At 32.1% G+C, this 19408-nt stretch overlaps 1 protein-coding gene across 1 annotated transcript in view; it reads left to right on the forward strand.

Moving 5' to 3' along the window:
* The window catches only part of LOC114342721 (tropomyosin-1, isoforms 33/34), a 45187-nt gene that overhangs the window by 14614 nt on the left and 11165 nt on the right, over positions 1 to 19408 (forward strand). Inside the window, exons 3-4 of the mRNA XM_028293541.2 lie at positions 16495 to 16596; positions 19096 to 19284. Of these exons, the coding sequence (XP_028149342.1) occupies positions 16495 to 16596; positions 19096 to 19284 (291 nt within the window). The remainder of the gene's footprint in view (positions 1 to 16494; positions 16597 to 19095; positions 19285 to 19408) is intronic.

The following is a 19408-nucleotide window of genomic DNA, read 5'->3' on the forward strand; positions in this document are numbered from 1 at the left end:
AGAATCGAAAAATTTCGCTAAAATAGTAATTCACTCAGTGGCGTAGAATTTGGGAAGGGTTAATCATTCACTATCCCCTGTCGTACGCCTGTGGCACTAGCTAGAAACGATTATTAATCACAATTTAGTAGGGTGTATAATAGCCACACTTTCTGCCAAGTATGATAAGGATACGTTAAATAGTTTTAAAGTACTTGGTAACAATAATTTTTAAATTTTTAAATAAAACACCCTGTAACTCAGTAAGTAGCCACATTTTATTTAAGAGATTTTAGTTAAATCTTAATATTTTTAGGTCTAGAATCTACAACTCACAGATTCAATATTCTTAATGAAATTTAACCCTAAAAGGGCCCGTAGTAATATAACTCCAAGAAAAAAAAGAAGAAGAAAAAACGAAAAAAAATTTTTGTTAATTAGTAAAAAATTCCCAGGAACCCAATTATCGCAACGGTATTTCAAAATACTTAATCCCCGCGACGTTATTAAAAAAACAAAATATAAACAAATTTGAATAATTTTCAAATGCCATTTTAGTGGGGAGTTTCGTTGAAATTTGAATTTATAAATACATTTATCGAAATTATCGATAAAAATCAAAATAACGAGATCTTATTCAGGTGAATATTTCTTTGGCAACAACCGCGTTTTTGCAATTGAAAATATAGTAACATTTAATAAACAAATTCAATATCTCAAAAAATATTAAATATTTTTGGACCAATTTTTTTTGCTTAATACTGGTAACATAGCACAACTTCTTCTGTAAAAAAAGATATTTTATAGTGTTCATTTAAAACGCTAAAAATAATTTTTTGCAAATGTGTTTTTAAAGTTTTATATACAATTATTTAAATAAAGAGGGGGTCAAATTTAATTAAGTAAGTCTTATGTGAAAGATTTACCCTTCAACTTTACAGAAAATAATCCTATTGACTTTGATTAGTAATTGAATGACCTCAGCAGTTAAAAAAGTAATTTTTTTGCAAAAATGACCACTTTTTAATTATTCAAACAATGATCCCCTTGTATGATCTGGATACTTTTTTGAAAATATCTTTTGTATACACCTAAACTTTGATATCAAATTTGTTTCAACCTGTATGAATTTACATTTTGACTTTTTTTTTATTTTATTAGGCTATAAGTACCTATGTCGTGTTTATGTACAACACATCACCAACACCGGCAATATACTTAGACAAGATACTGTCATTAATAAAATTTTCATTGTTATCATGTAATCATACAGAGTGTTGTATTATTTTAGTTGATTTTGGCCTACATGTGAAATTGAATAATATGTTTATTTTAAACTGCATAACCTATATTAGATGCCGTATTCTGGAAGATATTTAAATTATATTTCATTCCGTATAAGGATTTTCCATATCTTAACCCAACGGTTATTAAGTAAATTTAAGAACGCCACTTTTTTTTGAATCTTTAAATCGCAATTACAAACAATTAAATGCAATGGTTACTTTGACGAAAACGAGCCTATTGTACAAAAATATGTAAAAATGGGTATTTACAGAATAACATGGGAATTTATATTTACAGAATAACATGTGTATTGAGAATGATTACATGGAATTGAAGAGATTTTAAATATCTTCCATTATAAAGAATAGAATATCGAGTAAGTCATTTAAAATAAGAACACTCTGTGTGATTAAATGATAAAAATGTGAATTTTATTAATGAAACTATCTTGACTAAGATATTTAAGTATATTGCCGGTGTTGGTGATGTGTTTGTTGTACATAACCACGACATAGGTACTTAATTCTAATTTTTAAAGCTTACAAATTAGGAAATCTTTAAATATTTAAAAAATGAAGGGAGATAGGTATAGGAAACCCTAATAAGAATTGAAAGCTAAGTAAATTTTATACGCGATAGATTAGTAAGATACAGGGTGTTCCATTTAAAATAAGTAAGTTATTACAGCTTGAATTTGTTAATAGAACAATCTAATATTTTGACCACCCTGTAAAAAGATAGGTATAGGAAACCCTAATACAAATTGAAAGCTAAGTAAATTTTCTACGCGATAGACTAGTAAGATACAGGGTGTTCTATTTAAAATAAGTAAGTTATTACAGCTTGAGTTTGTTAATAGAACAATCTCATATTTTCACCACCCTGTAAGAAATTTTATTGCAATAAGCATCTGTTTAAGTACGCTAAATAGTCTGTTATTAAGATCCAAGAAATAATTTGTTACTGCTTCTTAAATTCGTAGATATTTATTTTTTTCTAAAACCTTACATTTTTACAAAATTCGATATAAATCAAAACACCCTGTATTTAGGTATAGGGAACTCTTATAAAAGCATAGCTTATTTTTTAAGGTCAATTCAATAATGTCATCAGATATAGGGCATTCCATAAGAAAAAATATAACTTTGATATACCACTCTTTTTTGGAGCACCCCGTATAATTCACATTATTTTTAGATTGTAGTATTAAAGGCCCTGTATATATATTTTTTTAAATATCAAGTGGTTTTCCGTACAGAGACCGAGGCGAATAAGATGAACCACCCTGTATAAATCGGCGTTTATTAGTGTCAAATTTCAATACGATACGAAACAAAACTTCAACCAATACTCGAATTCAAAAAATTCGTGTTTTTATTGTAGTCTTAGAAAAAACACCGGTATAGACATTAAACATATAAAAAAATCAACTAAAAAGCAAAAAATAAAAAAAATTGAAAAAATCTAACACATTCGTTAAAGAAAAGCGTGGTGCTAAAACCGTTTATTCGATGAAGACGTGCCACGCTTTTCTTTGACGAATGTGTTGGATTTTTCAATTTTTTTTATTTTTTGCTTTTTAGTTGATTTTTTTATAATATGTTTAATTTTAGTCACTCGTAACTAAAAAAAGCGTTTCTTAAAAATATTTTTGAAGTTATACTTCTTTAGGCGCGATTGAGAGTAAAATTTCATAATACTGCGCGCATGCGCACACAGACAGTATGGCGTTTAGTTGCTAAATCTTTCAAGTTATGTATAAATATATCAGTGCAAGAGAAGGTGTGAAAAGAATATATTAATGTTTTTAGTAAATATATTTATTATAATTTTTGTGTCTTTGGATTTGTTTCCTCAGGAGTAAGATTAGTATTATTAAAACATTTTATTGTATATTTATTGTACTTGTCTGTTTGTTACTGTGAATTGTCATTAGGTACATCCGAACCGATACAGACACAGTCCTCGTAGCGTATTTGGTATAGCATTCGGCCAGAGATCGAGAGGTCTTGAGTTCGAGTCCGGAGCAATCCTATACTTTTTTTTTATTTTTTTGAAAGCGGTAAGCACAAAATTCGTTTGGTGTTTAAAAAAATTAAAACAAACTGTTTAAAGTATATTTATTTTTAAGAAATCATATAATAGAAGTATAACTTCTTACGTGCGTACAAAGTACACACACACATTCTTTTTTTAACCTGTTTTTTACTGAGTCTGTCGTCCTGAAAGAGCTACCCGTTACAAAGTTCATTTATACCCCAGGCTGTGGGTGAAAAATAGGTCGATTTCAGGATATAATTCAGGAATTTTTGAAACCTATCAGGTGTTGTAAAGGACGATGCCAGGAATAACTTCTACTAAAATGTGACCAAAAATATTGTGCGCTTTTTTTTTAATTACGATTTTCATTTGTTATTGATTTTTAATTTTGTAGCTTAGGATATTGATTTTAGAGAAAAACTTCTTAATAGAAAGTTGTAGCAAATTAAAAAACCTACAATTTGAGCTATGGTAAGTTTAATTTTGTTAATTGGTTATTGCAAAACAGCCTGCGAAAAGTCCAAAATGGCCGTTTTTTACAATTGCAATATTTATTGTACAAATAATTTATTTTTATTTTTTAAAGCTTTAAAATGAAGACCTTTCAATTCCAAATATAAAAAAAAATTGTAAAGCCAGATTAACGAGTTTGTTGCTTAGATATTATAAATTGTTTATCCCAAGAGGTCAAATGTTGAAGGCCATAACTTTTTGAAAAAAAAATCGTATAGAGTTGGTGAAACATCTAATCTCCTTCTAAAGAGTTATATTTTCATATTCTGATGTAAATAAATGCGTAAAACATTTTTAAACCTCTAATTTTTGGGTTTGAAAATAAGGGGGCAAATTCCGTTATAAACATTTAGAGCTGAAGCGGCCCTGTACATCCTATGAGTTTTTAACTTACAGATTATTGTTGCTGAAGATTAAACAAAGATTTGTAAAAAAAAATAAAAAACTTCTACGACCAACTGAAGCCGAGATAATTTTTGGGTTTGAAAATAAGGGGGCAAATTTCGTTATAAACATTTAAAGCTGAAGCGGCCCTGTACATCCTATGAGTTTCTAACTTACAGATTATTGTTACTGAAGACAAAACGAAGATTTATAAAAAAATAAAAATTTTCTACACCAACTGAAGCCGAGATAATTGTTTTTTTTTTCTTTAGTCGTAGTGCCTTTATTTATAACAATTAAGAAATTATTTTACAGTCATTGACTAAAGAAAGACTTATATTATCTTAAAATAAAAATTATTATAAAATATAATTACATTTAATTATTAAAAATTATTTTTAAAATCGGTGCTTTTGCGAGCGGCCGAATTTTGCAAATCGCACGGCTCGCTTCAAATCCGCGCGCTCGGAAAATTTTTACGTAACTTGTATTAAATTTTGACAGAAAACAATTTAATATTACCATTATAATATACAGTCTATTTGTTTTTCTTGATAAACTTTTATATGTGAAATTTCATTTCTGAAGCCATTGAACCATTAAAGACTTTTGTGAATAATTAAAGTGAAAAGGACGATGTATTTAGATTTAAAATGGAAAAAGATTGTTTATTACGGGAACTATAGAATCCACAGGTAGAGGTAATTATCATTTTCTAGAAAAATGGTTTAAAAGAAAGTTTGGAATTTTAATATCTTTGTTTCAACCCGAGTAAATATTGTAGGGTTCCCCGAAAGTAATTAGGATGGTCGGAATAATTTTGAAAATGACTGTTTGTTTGTCGAATGGAAAAAAGAAATGTTTCTGATTCTTGGCAAGTTGGAAGGGGAAAAGTGGTTTGAATGATTGAGTGAGTTTGAAAAAGAAGGCATTATGTTATTGGCATCGCTGAGGAGCAGTTCGACGTTTTCGTGGATAGATAGTTAGCAAGTGCCAGTGGTTGTTTGATAGTGGAGAATAGTGCTGAAAAGTGGAACGAGAGACAGATCAAATTGAGACGAAATACCTCTTTGATTCTGTATTATTGTGAGAAGGAGAGCAGAGAATTTTTGGAGTTTTGTTTGAATCGAGTACTGGTCAAAAGAGGCCTGGCTTGTTGGAGAATTGGTGCTGGTATGCTGATAGTTTTGAAGCTGGAGAACGGAGAGGGCTTTGATGAGTAGCCTTTAACATAGTCAACGAGGGAGAGCTGTTTTGGGTCACGAGAAGACATCAGAGTGAGTGAAGCAAAAGGTCAGTCAACTTATGTGAAAGATTATTTTATGTTCGGAAACTAAAATTTTGAGTAAAAAGCGTAGGAATTAAAATTCCAATATTTCAGAAAGTAAATAGGGAGTATAGCTAATCTTGCGAATACATAATTTGGTTTTGTTTATTTTGTTGTACCAAAGTCATCGGGAACAAACCCATTAATTTGTTTTTTTTTAACTAGAATAAATTTAAATGGTAGAAATTTCATTCGGACATCTGTGTCCACAGGTTTTAGATTTTATAGATTTTTAGAGTATCGATTTTGATAAATAAAAGACAATTCTGTATGTTTATTTTATATTTTGCTTTATTTCTTTTCCCTATTTTATCCCGATTAGGATGAACTAAGAGATACTGAACCCACGAGAGAAGATAAGTATAACGTAAGATAATTTAGACATTTTCTTGATATTATAAAAAGGCACCCTGAGATTTTTTATTCATTTTTTATGTATCATTTGCGACAATTAAATAATTAATAAAATAAATAATAATTAATATAAAATCAATAAGAAGCAGATCATAACAATATATATGACATATATAACTATATTTTTAATTTTTTCATTGTTACATAAATATAATAATATTAATGTTACTTCTTACTATAATATACAATATAAAACTTTTTCTTCTTGTAGTGACTATTCTTTTTGGATTTCACATATAAAAGTTTATCAAGAAAAACAAATACAGTGGTAAATAGACTGTATATTATAATGGTAATATTATTAAATTGTTTTCTGTCAAAATTTAATAAAAGTTACGTAAAAATTTTCCGAGCGCGCGGATTTGAAGCGAACCGGGCGATTTGCAAAATTCGGCCGCTTGCAAAAGCACCGATATAAAAAATAATTTTTGATAATTAAATGTAATTATATTTTATAATAATTTTTATTTTAAGATAATATAAGTCCTTCTTTAGTCAATGACTGTAAAATAATTTCTTAATTGTTCTAAATAAAGGCACTATGATTTTAAGAAAAAAAAAAACAATTATCTCGGCTTCAGTTGGTTGTAGGAAATTTTAATTTTTTTATAAATCTTCGTTTCGTCTTTAGCAACAATAATCTGTAAGTTAGAAACTCATAGGATATACAGGGCCGCTTCAGCTCTAAATGTTTATAACGAAATTTGCCCCCTTATTTTGAAACCCAAAAATTATCTCGGCTTCAGTTGGTCGTAGAAAATTTTTATTTTTTTATAAATCTTCGTTTCATCTTCAGCAACAATAATATGTAAGTTAAAAACTTATAGGATGTACAGTGCCGCTTCAGCTCTAAATGTTTATAACGAAATTTGCTCCCTTATTTTCAAATCCAAAAATTAGAGGTTTAAAAATGTTTTACGCATTTATTTACATCAGAATATGAAAATATGACTCTTTAGAAGGAGATTGGATGTTTCACCAACTCTCTACTGATTTTTTTTTCAAAAAGTTATAGCCTTCGACATTTGACCTCTTGGGATAAACAATTTATAATATCTAAGCAACAAATTAGTTAATCTGGCCTTACAATTTTTTTTATGTTTGGAATTGAAAGATCTTCATTTTAAAGCTTTAAAAAATAAAAAAAATTATTTGTACAATAAATAATGCAATTGGAAAAAAAGGCCATTTTTTACTTTTCGCAGGCTGTTTTGCAATAACCAATTAACAAAATTAAACTTACCATAGCTCAAATTGTAGGTTTTTTAATTTACTACAACTTTCTATTAAAAAGTTTTTCTCTAAAATCAATATCCTAAGCTACAAAATTAAAAATCAATAAAAATTGCAAATTTAACAAATGAAAATCGCAATTAAAAAAAAGCGCACAATATTTTTGGTTACATTTTAGTAGAAGTTATTCCTGGCATCGTCCTTTACAACATCTGATAGGTTTCAACAATTCCTGAATTATATCACGTTTTTTCACCCACAGCCTGTGGTATAAGTTTCCTAACTAGCGGGTTTATAGGGTTAATTTTGTCTGTCTATGGGCCGTAAGTTTCATGAATTTTGGAGTTTCTTATGAGGGGAAATTTCACCTATTCTCCCCGTAGAACCGCCACTGTGCAATAAAGTCGACATATTTTATAAAATTGCTAATGTTTTTAATGATTTTACATACATATAATACTTTTTTGTACTAATTATTAGGTACCATTAAAAGGAATAAAACTATTAATATTCATCATTTTTATAATGGGCTATTATAAAAGTGGCAAGTGGCCATCAAAAATGATGTAGATCCACTAGAGAGGTTCTAAAACAGCATATGGAATCATAAAAGTTTGTCTAATGTATTTAAATTGACTAAATAACAGACGATTATGCAAAATGTTTGAATTCTTGTGAAATTGGGATTTCGTGCAGTTGGCTACTTCATGCGAAACAAACTTTTGGATTTGAAAATCTCTAGAGAAAATAAAAAGTAGGATATTGAATTAAAGCTATTAGAATACCACTAAAATTCCATGTTAAAACTGATCTTTTTATTAGAGAGACTGTGAGAGAGATGTAATTTTAATCATACTCTAATAGCTTTAAATGATTTAACTTCCTTATCTTTATTTTCTCGTAAGTTTTTCAAATTCCAAAATGTTCTTTTAGCAAGCGTGATAAATTCTGCTTTCCAATGTTTGCTCTCAACATATTTTCAAAGAATTACTAGAAGAGTATGATGAAGGTACCCTTATCAAAGAGAAAAGTGGACAAATCAGCTTGATTTGTCCATTGTTGAACATAGGGACTCCTTCAGATATTTTTATCTTAGTCTCTTCTGCGGCTCCGCTATCAAATTGGTCACAAGTCGCCAATTTGAGGTTGTCGGTCCCAGACCCGCCGAGAGGGGGGTACAGCCGGTACATTTTACCGGGGCCCGGCGATATAAGGGGCCCAGAATTGAACAGATCAAATACGTAATTTTCCCGTTTTTTTGCTCCTCACTTTATGTGCATAATGCATTTTGTTAATATTCAGCTATATTTAATATTACCTTTACCTCTATTTTGAAATATAGAGCCTATTATTGAGGCGACTGATAATTTTGAGCCCGACGCAATATTTCGCTGTGAAATATTTAATATTGTCATAGATTGTATCATTACTCCAGGGAAATAAGGTTTTTGTCGGGACACTTGAGCAGCCAGGTTATAAATGGGTTTTTTGTGTACTATATACCTAATACATTATACACACAAAAATGCCCGTCACAGTTCGGACGAGAATTTTAGTTATTAATAAATAAGAGTCAAAAATGGCAGTTTTTTCGTTTAAATCACTACAGGTAAAAATAGGATAATTAAATATCTTATTTATAGTATTCTTCTGTTAGTAGATGAGCCAATGTTTAAAACGCAAGTTTTTTAATTTTGGTCGGATCATTTCTTGCTTCGAAAATTGCAAAATAAAACTAAAATTTCGAAAATAAAAAATTTGCTATAACTTTCGCGAAAGTGACCTTACGACTTTTATATTTCACAGAAAGTTGAGTCAAAGAGTCCATATACTGCACAAAAAATTATAAGACGATTCGTCAATTAGTTTAAATTTTATTCAATTTGTTTTTCCCAAAGAGCTTTTTTTTCGGAATGGGACGTTTCGGCGTCGCCGTTTCGGCGTGGCCATTTCGGCGTGGCCGTTTGGGCGTAGAGCCGTTTCGGCGTAGGCCGTTTCGGCGTAGGCCGTTTCGGCGTCGGCCATTTCGGCGTCAGAAATTTTATTTTAGTTGACTAAATACCTACATTGAGGTTTATTGGTCAGGCAATTTTTTGGAAAAAAATCTTTTAATATAGTTATTTAAATACATTGGAGTTCATTGGTCACACAATTTTAACATTAATGGTCAAGTAGAAAAATAAACTAAATATATTTCTTTTATAAACATTTTGTTATATTTTATTCTGCAAATACCTATATTGGATTTTTTATTAATGCATATTAATAATAATTGCTGTTCTCTTAATTGTCCCAGAGCTAATTAGATGATAACTGACATTTTTCAACTTTAATTAGACATACATTATATGGTATATAGACGGAGAATTTTAATATTGTTAAAATATCTTTTTTAAGCAAAAATATTTGCAGAATGTATATTTTTAAAAAAAATTAAATTATACAATATTTTCTTGAAAGGAATCTGCTTTTAAAATATTTACCATTAGTTAGTATAATAATAGTTATCCCTATATTTATTGCAGTTTCTTCGAAAATTTAAATACAAAATTCTATAAATCACATAATAATGTTATTAACATTTCCTCGAAAACTTAGGTAAAACTTCAGGTAAATTATGGCCCTCCCTGCGGTCGGGCCATAAACTTTACCTTCAGGATTAAATGTACTACTTCAGTCCCGCGGTATATAATGTACTATTATTAGGAAATACCTCGAACAGAGATCAGTTTAAGAGTTTATGTAGTGTCTTATAATATTTCATAGTAGTATTTATACGATATACAGACGAAGAATTTTTAAGCTATGGAACGAAAAATTTTATCGACCAGAGGAAGAGAGAAATTTACCACTGATGGTTTCATGTATGTTTTTGACGCTGTTAGTAAAAGCGATGAATCCCTAAAATTTTGGAGGTGTGAGAGGAAACAAACGTGCAAAGCAAGAATACATACAAGAGATGGTGAAGTCATCAAGAAAGTAAATGTTCACACTCACGACTCCTCGGCGATGGACGTGGAAGTAGCACAAGTTGTTACAAAAATGAAAAAGCGTGCTACAGAAACAAACGAAGGGACAATAGTGGTAATCAATGAGTGCCTGAGAAATACAAGTCAAGCTTGTCATGGTCGGCTCCCAAACACTGGCGCGATGAGAAAATTCATCAGACGAAAACGTAACGAAGTTCATGCAGCCCCATCAAATCCGACAACTGTTGAAGAGTTAGTAATTCCCGAGTCTTATCGTGTTTACACGTTACAAGATGGTGTAGAAGAAAATTTTTTATTAGCAGATGATGGAGAAGGATTGCAAAGAATTTTGATTTTCGGGAGAGAATCGTGGCTGCAACATCTACAGACCTCAGATGTGTGGTATGGTGACGGTACATTTGCTATAGCACCATCTCTATTTTTACAAGTATACACAGTTATGGCCACAAAATATAATGGAGTCCATCCAATATTTTATGCCATGCTGCCGAATAAAACAAGATCCACATATACCCGTATGTTTGAATTGATCAGACAAATTGTACCAAATTTGCAACCCAGAGCAATCCATTGCGATTTCGAACAGGCGGCATTTAAGGCAATGGAAGATTGTTTTCCAGGCGTCGACATCAATGGATGTTTTTTCCATTTGGCACAAAATATGAAGAAACAAGTGGCTGCTATGGGATATACGAGAGAGTATAATGCTGATCCACAATTCGCTTTAAATTGCAGAATGTTGACAGCATTAGCATTTGTTCCTATCGAACATTTAGATGATGCCTTTGCCGTTCTAGCGGAAGCTCTACCTGCTGAACACCAACCACTTGTAGACTGGTTTGAAGACTACTATATTGGACGTATGAACAGAAGAGGAAATGGCAGAAGACCAAGTTTATTTCCCCAAAGGATGTGGAACCTCTACCAGAGAACTCTGGATGGAGAAGACCGGACAAATAATCACGCTGAGGCCGCCCATAGAAGACTCAAGATGGAATTGGGAGCAGATCATCCAACCATATGGAAATTTATAGATGGCCTGCGTCAGGTGCAGAAAGGTCGAGATGTCTATTTCGAGCAACTTGTGGCAGGTAATCTCCCACCATTGAAATTAAGAAAATACAGAGACGCAGATGATCGCATTTCACGGCTTGTGGGAAATTTTGATGCAAACGGGGATGTTTTAGAATTTTTAAGAGGACTAGCACATAATTATAATATGTAAGTAGGTACTTTATTTTAATTAATATTTCGTGAATAAGTTTTGTAGGTTAAATATAAATGTCTTGTATGTAAGTATAAATGTTTCAGAATTTTTAATTGGACTAGCACATATCTAATTATAACATGTAAATAATAACTAAAATAAAATATTCATTTTTCCAAAATCTTGTTTATTCATTTATTTATATATAATATCTACAGCTAGAAGCCAATTACAGATATTACATTAACTATGAGCTAAATAACAAGCACACACACATAAGTATAAAATTGACATATACAAATCTACCATTAATATTAAAATTTTGTGATCAATGGACTCCAATGTATCTACTTAAATAACTATATTAAAAGATTTTTTTCAAAATAATGTCTTACTAATAGACTCCAATGTAGGTATTTAGTCAACTAAAATAAAATCTCTGACGCCGAAATGGCCGACGCCGAAACGGCCTACGCCGAAACGGCTCTACGCCCAAACGGCCACGCCGAAATGGCCACGCCGAAACGGCGACGCCGAAATGTCCTAGACCCCTTTTTTTTGTAATGTTTTTTTTCAGAAAATAATAATTATATAGAAATTCTGTGAAAGCCACATGAAAGAACAATAGTATTGTTTTCAAATTATTGAAGAAAATCATTAAAAAGTAATTTTTGTCACTACGAAAACATTTTACTAAAGTAGAGTCATTTTTGGCTTGAAAACAATTTGAATAGCTTTGTTAATATTGACTGTAGAGTAAATTTACCTTGGAATTTCAAAAGCTGGTATTTTTACAAAAATTTAAAAAAAAAACTTTTCGCCTATGTTAATTACGGTCAACGTTAGCCACTTTTATTATTTAATTCACGGTTACTTCAATATACATAAAATTCTCCTGTAACAGTGTTAGTTACCATACTACTCCGAAACGGCTTGGCCGATTTTTATGAAATTTTACAAGTATATCCTATGGGACTAAGAATAGGTTTTAATCTATTTTTCATATCCATAAGTTATAAGGGGGGTTGCCCCCCTGACATTTTTTTTAATTTCTTTGGACAAAATTGTCTATCTTAATTTTATATGATGTAGGATTAAAAAATACATACAACCCTTAATTTACACTTTTCCATCACCAACCCCTATTTGTTAATACCCATCTATATATTTACATCTATAAAATTCTCCTGTCACAGTGTTAGTTGTCATACTCCTCCGAAACCGCTTGACCGATTTTTATGAAATTATATATGTATATTCGGTAGGTCTTTGAATCGGTCGTAATCTATTTTTCATATCCCTGAGTGATAAGGGGAACTCCCCCTAATATTTTCAAATGCTAGGTGGGGATTTACGTACATAACGTATTCTACAAGACTACAAGTACATACAATTTAAAAAAATTATGATCAAAATCCATCAAAAAGCTCTGGAGATATTAATCGCAGGATATGTTTGAAGAATCAGTTTAATTTTTTGAGTGCACGGATTTTAATAATTCATTTCCACCGACCACCAATCGATTTCGTTAGAACGTTATTTTTAAAGCTTTATTAACAACTCTGTTGAAGTTTAAAGTTTACTCAAACTTTTACACATAAACTATATACCTTGAACTTCGAAATGGCGCTAGTTGGGCTGCTTAATTGCTATAAACAAAGTAGCTGTCAATTAAATAAAAAAAGTGGCTAACTTTGACTGTAATTAACATAGGCAAAAAGTGTTTTTTGAAAATTCGTATAAAAATATCAGCTTATCAAATCTCAAAGTAGTTTTAATCTACAGTCAATATTAACAAAGTTATTCAAATTGTTTTTGAACTAAAAATGACCATACTTTAGTAAAATGTTTTCGGAATGATAAAAATGACTTTTTAATGATTTTTTTTTAAATACTTGGAAATCATGACTTTTCTTCTTTCATGTGATTTTCACAGAATTGCTATTATTTTACTATTTTCTGAACAATATTATTGCGAAAAAAAAGCTCATTGGAATAAACAAATTGAATAAAATTTAAACTAATTGACGAATCGTCTTAAAATTTTTTGTGCATTATATGGACTGTTTGTCTCAACTTTTCGTGCAATATGAAAGTCTTAAGGTCATTTTCACAAAAGTTATAGCAATTTTTTTATTCTCGAAATTTGAGTATTATTTTGCAATTTCTGAAGCAACAAATGATCGAACCGAAATTCAAAAACTGCAATTTTAAACCTTGGCTCATCTACTACGAGAATAACAGTGTAAATAAGATATTTAATTATCTTATTTTTACCCGTAGCGATTTAAACGAAAAAACTCTCATTTTTGACCCTTATTTGTTAATAACTAAATTTCTCGTCCGAACTGTGACGGGCATTTTTGTATGTATAATGTATTAGGTATATAGTACCCAAAAAACCCATTTGCAACCTGGCTGCTCAAGTGTCCCGAACATGGTATATTTTTGCCTTATTTCTCTGGAGTACATAAGCAACTTAACCAGAAGATTTATTGCGGCAATTGAAATTCATTCGCTATTTACCATTTTATGGACATTCTGAGATGAAGATAACGCCAATATTAAGAAAAAAAAAATAAGACAAGAAAAAAGATAAGAAATAAAAAAAATAAAGCGAGTTTTATAAAAAAGACGGTAGAGTCTTCAGAGTCTATATGTAGACGATAGAGATATACAAGGAGAATATTTGTGAATCTCAACTTTCTCCAATAGATTTACTTAATAAAATTAAACATCCCAAACTGGAATCATTATTTCCTAACTTCGTTATAGCGTCAAGAATATTTTGCACATTATCGGTGGTAGTCGCAAAAAGGAAAAGATCCTTTAGTTTTCTTTCTCGCATAAAAAATACTATGAGATCTACAATGAAACAGGATCGGGTAACTGGCCTAGCAACTTTGTGCATTGAGAATGGTTTGGTAAAATCCTGCTATTTATCTAAAATTATAGACATCTTTGCCAATCAAAAAGAATGTGTTTGTACTTTGTACGCACGTAAGAAGTTATACTTCTATTATATAATTTCAACGAAATAAATATACTTAACAATTACAATACAAAAAATTAACAATAATTACCAAAAATTAACCAAAACTTAACAATGCCAAATATTAAAAAAAAAAGAAAAAGTATGAATCGTCCAGGATTTGAACCCGCAATCTCGCGATTTCTCGATCTCTGGTCCAATGCTCTACCAACCAGGCCATCAAGGCGCATGTTACTGACGTTTCAGATATACATAATTACACACACGGTGACAAGTGAAATATAAAAATAGATGTTTTATTATTTTACGCCCAAGGAAGACAAATCCAAAGACACACAATTATAATAAATAATACATTTACTAAAAAACACTAATATATTATTTTAATGGCTTATTTGCGCTGATACATAATTTGAAAGATTAGCAACTAAACGTCATACTGTCTGTGTGCGCATGCGCGCAGATTTATGAAAAATTTTACTCTCAATCGCGCCTAAGAAGTATAACTTCAAAAACCTCGAAAAGTAGATAACGATATTGTAAAATTTTCATACCGATTTTCACTACATATTTTAAAACTATAATCAAAATTAAATAAAAGTTATATTTAAAATGTTTCTTAATATATATTATTGATAATTTTATTTCTATAAAAACTAAACAATTTTTTTCGCTATTCACTTTTTACCGGGGGCCCGTTTTTCATTTCTTACCGGGGCCCGCTCATTCCTCTCGGCGGCCCTGGTCGGTCCATCGCGTTGTTGGTCTTCCCCGGCCTCCCTTGTTTACCCGTGGTCTCCACTCAAGCAACAATTTGCCCCCATGCCGTCTCTTATTCTTGCTACATGTCCCGTCTGTCTCCATGTTTGTCTTGTTGTAATGCATTCGATAATATTTTCCACTCCAGTTCATCTATAAACTTCCTCGTTTCTTTCTTAGTCTATTTCTTACATAGGCGTAACCAGGGGGTGGTTTTGGGGGTTATAATCCCCCCATTGGGATGTACTTTGAGCTCTATATGCTTAACACCATTATGGATATTCAAAGGTTTTGCTGACAAATCAAGCCATTTTGAAGTTGTAACCCCTTCCCCCCTTTAGGATCATCCTGGTTACGCCGTTGAATTTCTTAAGCTTATTCCAAGTATGGAAAACTCAAAGACATCTTTAAAAGCGATATACCAATTTCTTTAAAACGTAAAACATTTGACCAATGTGTGTTACCTGTGATGACCTATGGTGCGGAAACTTTGACATTGACAGCTACTACTTCTAAAACGCTGCAAATAGCTCAGAGGAAAATGGAAAGGTCAATGCTGAGTATATCGCTTCTATACCGAGTAATGAAGACTTAAGACGACGAACAGGAGTTACCGATGTAATTTCCAGAATTGCCACATTGAAATGGAACTGGGCCGGACATGTCGGTCGCCCAAATCAGTGATGAAAGGTGGACAAAGAGATTGCTTGAGTGTAGGCCGAGATTAGACAAAAGAAGTAAAGGAAGACCCCCGACTCGTTGGACTGACGATCTCAAGAAAATGTCAAGAAATTGAATGCAAAGTGCTCAAAATAGAGCACAATGGACAAAAATGAGGGAGGTCTATGATGATGATGATGATGATTCTAAACATCGATCTATCCATTTTAAGCTGCGTCCTTCTCAATTTCTCCGCTGATGTTTTTGTGAGAGTTATGGCTTTCACTCCGTATGTGAGAACTGGTAGAACGTACTGGTTCAAAGCTTTTCTTTTTAAATGGAGTGCGATATTTATTTTAAACACATCTCTCATTTTTCCGAATTCAGTCCGACATAAACTTATTCTTTTGAATAATTAACTAATTAACAGGTTTGGTTATCTAGCGTTAATTTTACTTCGTGGCCCAAATACAGATACCTTTCCACAAGTTCTATGGGCGATCTCTAGATTTCTATTAGCTCTTTGACCTTTAAAACGCCATATTTCATTTTGTAAACTATTGGTAAATATATATAGATATATTCTCTTAAAAAAATAAAAAAATACGAAAGCAAAAAAACCTGTTGTTATTTTTCATTATAGGTTTAACAGATTCTCCCAAAGCGTTTATAATGATTTGTACATAATATATATGTTCTTATTTTTCAGAGAAGAAAGTACCTAACGGAACTGGCTGCGAAATATCAAAAGCTGCTCAATAAACATGACAAAAGAGAACTCAGTAAGAAGGTGGAAGTACCAGTAAAGAAGGTAAACTACAATCCTTACTAGAAGTTAATTTTCATAAATTTTATTATCTTAATACAACTTTGGGATTTGGGATGCTCTATAATAAATGTTTCTGATAATTCTTAGATCTCTGTTGTCAATTCCAATTTCTTGCATTAGAGTTATTAATTTGTCATGTTTTACTCTGTCAAATGTTTTCTGGTAATCTATAAAGCATACGTATATCTCACAATTTGCATCCATGTATCCCTGAAATAGCACTTGTAGGTACATCAAAAAGGGCCTTCCGTGTTCCCAGAGCATCACGAAATCCGAATTGTGTTCTTGGTAGTTGATCCTCGCATTTTGTATATATTCTTTTGCGAATGATCTTGACCAGTTCCTTCAACTTATAATCCAGGGTAAAATTGAAGGCAAGAGAGGAATAGGACGCAAGAAAATGTCCTGGCTCCGAAACATAAGGCAATGGACAGGGATTACCGACATACAATCACTGATCCACATTGCAAGAAACAGAGAGTTAATGGAAAATGTGATCGCCAACATCCATTAGTGGATTTGCATTTGAAGAAGAAGAAGAATGATCTTGGGAAATATTTTAAGTAAATGGCTAATAATCCATCATTATTGTATCCTGATCAATGTATATACGCTCAGGAATGACCGTGAGTAAAAACAAATAGAGCCTGCCTAGATATATCATCCCTAAGCACCTTTTCTGAATCCAATGTGTGAATAACTAATATCATGTTCTCCCTCTCTCTTTCTCTCTCTCCAATGGCACTACAGCCCAAATCGAGCCTTGCCTCCTCCAAACTATGCCACCACAGTTTCTGTCCCGCGCCGATCTCCTCCAGGTTTAGCAGTGGGCTGGGGCGGTAATGGATGTTGTCACCCCAAATCCAAAAATAAAGATTGTTAAAATTAACGAAACATTGAATAGGTCAAAACATTCCAACATATCGTTTTGAAGTTTGGCTCGAAGTGTGAGTCCTGTATCGGAAGCTAGCTCACCATCCATTCGTTTTTAATGTCATTATTCGTTTTTTGTGGCAAAATCTATTGCTTCATCTATAATACTTCTTATCACCACGTTTTTCTTCAATATAAAGACGAAGTGCCCCTATATATTTTGGTCACTGATTGATCAAGGTTATTTAGGCCTTTACTTTGTAATTCAATCTGACAAAAATTTATTTCTCTTCCATCATTCCAAAAGAAAAGATAACAAAGATATGTGAAATAACACATAGCGGGCATTAGGTTGTGTGCAGCACCTCTGGTGTCTAAATTTTCTTGTTGATGACATAATTCCTCAATTGCAGCTAAAACACAATAAAAAGCTGTTTAACTGCAGCATAGTGAGCAGTCCAACCTTTTTTGTGGAAAGTCAACAGATACTTTGCTGTGTTTAATAAGCACTTCCCATCAGCTAGTGGAAGCAGACAAAAATTGAAAATTGCCTCTACAATTCCGAAAATTGTTATACAAGATATATTTTGTGCAAGAGTGCTGGCCAAATAAATTAATTAAATGATCAATAGGTACATCCAAAGAAAATAGCCTTTTTTGTTTGTTGCTTTAATACTTAAGAGATTGTATTCCTCCATACGCCGCTCATAATAGCTGTATTCCTGTGAACGGACTTCATATTATCTCTAAACCATTAATTTCAAGTTTTTTGAGAATTTCGTTACTTAGATCAACTGCTTTTTTCCTTTTAATTGTTCAACTCCAAGAAATGCCTGTTTCACCTCGATTTTTCTTGGATTCGTGTGTTCAAAAAATAATATCGAATGGTACTCGGTTTGTAAAGTCGGATTGTAAAGTGAGGAAAGTTACAAATTAACGATTAATTCTTTTGTGATCGGGGTGGATCGGGTCTCTCGGGTGTCATCCCCGAAAGGGTGACACCCGGGGCGGAGCGCCCCCTCCTCCCCACCCTAGCTACGCCACTGCGTTTAGCAAATTTTTTGAGTCACAGTCGCTACCACTGCATTCTCCCACCTCCTCCGTGGCCCCTGTCCTTGGTCGTGCGTCATGTATTTTACTATCTAGGCTCTTTTCGGCCTCCATTTTCACTACATGATCAGCTCATCGAAGTCTCTAAAGTTTAACGCATCCCTGAGATCAATGCCTCTTTGAACAGTTGATAGAGTTCATGGTTATACCTGAATATCCATCTCCATACGTTAATACGTCCAAGTATCTTCCTTATGACTTTTCTTGCAAAAACCCAGCTTTCTTTTTTTCCATAATATACTCTTGATCTGATAATAGTCTTATAGACTCTAATTTTCGATATCTAGTGTGTGTTTCATATACAAGATAAATATATTTTTTCTTTTACTTTTCTCCTTGGAATATTTGGTTCTTCTGTTTTACCTGGGGCTCCCAGATATGTGAAACCTTTTACAGTTTCAATATCGTCCTCTAATTCAACTATGCGTCCGCATCCACTAGCTCTGGCCTATGTTATGATACCGCACTGTATTTCCTTATTATGTATTTATTTTTTAGAGTACCACGGAATTACAAAATAACATACACGCTATGGAGGTCCAGGTCAGAGAAGCCATGCATGTAAAAAACAGATATTCGGATATTTTTAGGTCGCTGAAAACAGACTCAGACAATTTTGAGGGGAATATAAAAAAGCTGGAGGAAGCATTGGACGTCCAACGAGTTGATATAGAAAAGCTACAGAAGGTACATACAAAAATATTCTTAACTTTTGGCATAATGTGTTCAAAATGTTCTAACTTTCGAGATTTGATGGTGGTCAGTACCTTTCGGTTCTTCCCCATTCTTCTGAGGACCTCCTCATTTGCGA

This window comes from Diabrotica virgifera, chromosome 5 (genome assembly GCF_917563875.1).
Source record: "Diabrotica virgifera virgifera chromosome 5, PGI_DIABVI_V3a".
In the NCBI taxonomy this organism is placed as follows: domain Eukaryota; kingdom Metazoa; phylum Arthropoda; class Insecta; order Coleoptera; family Chrysomelidae; genus Diabrotica; species Diabrotica virgifera.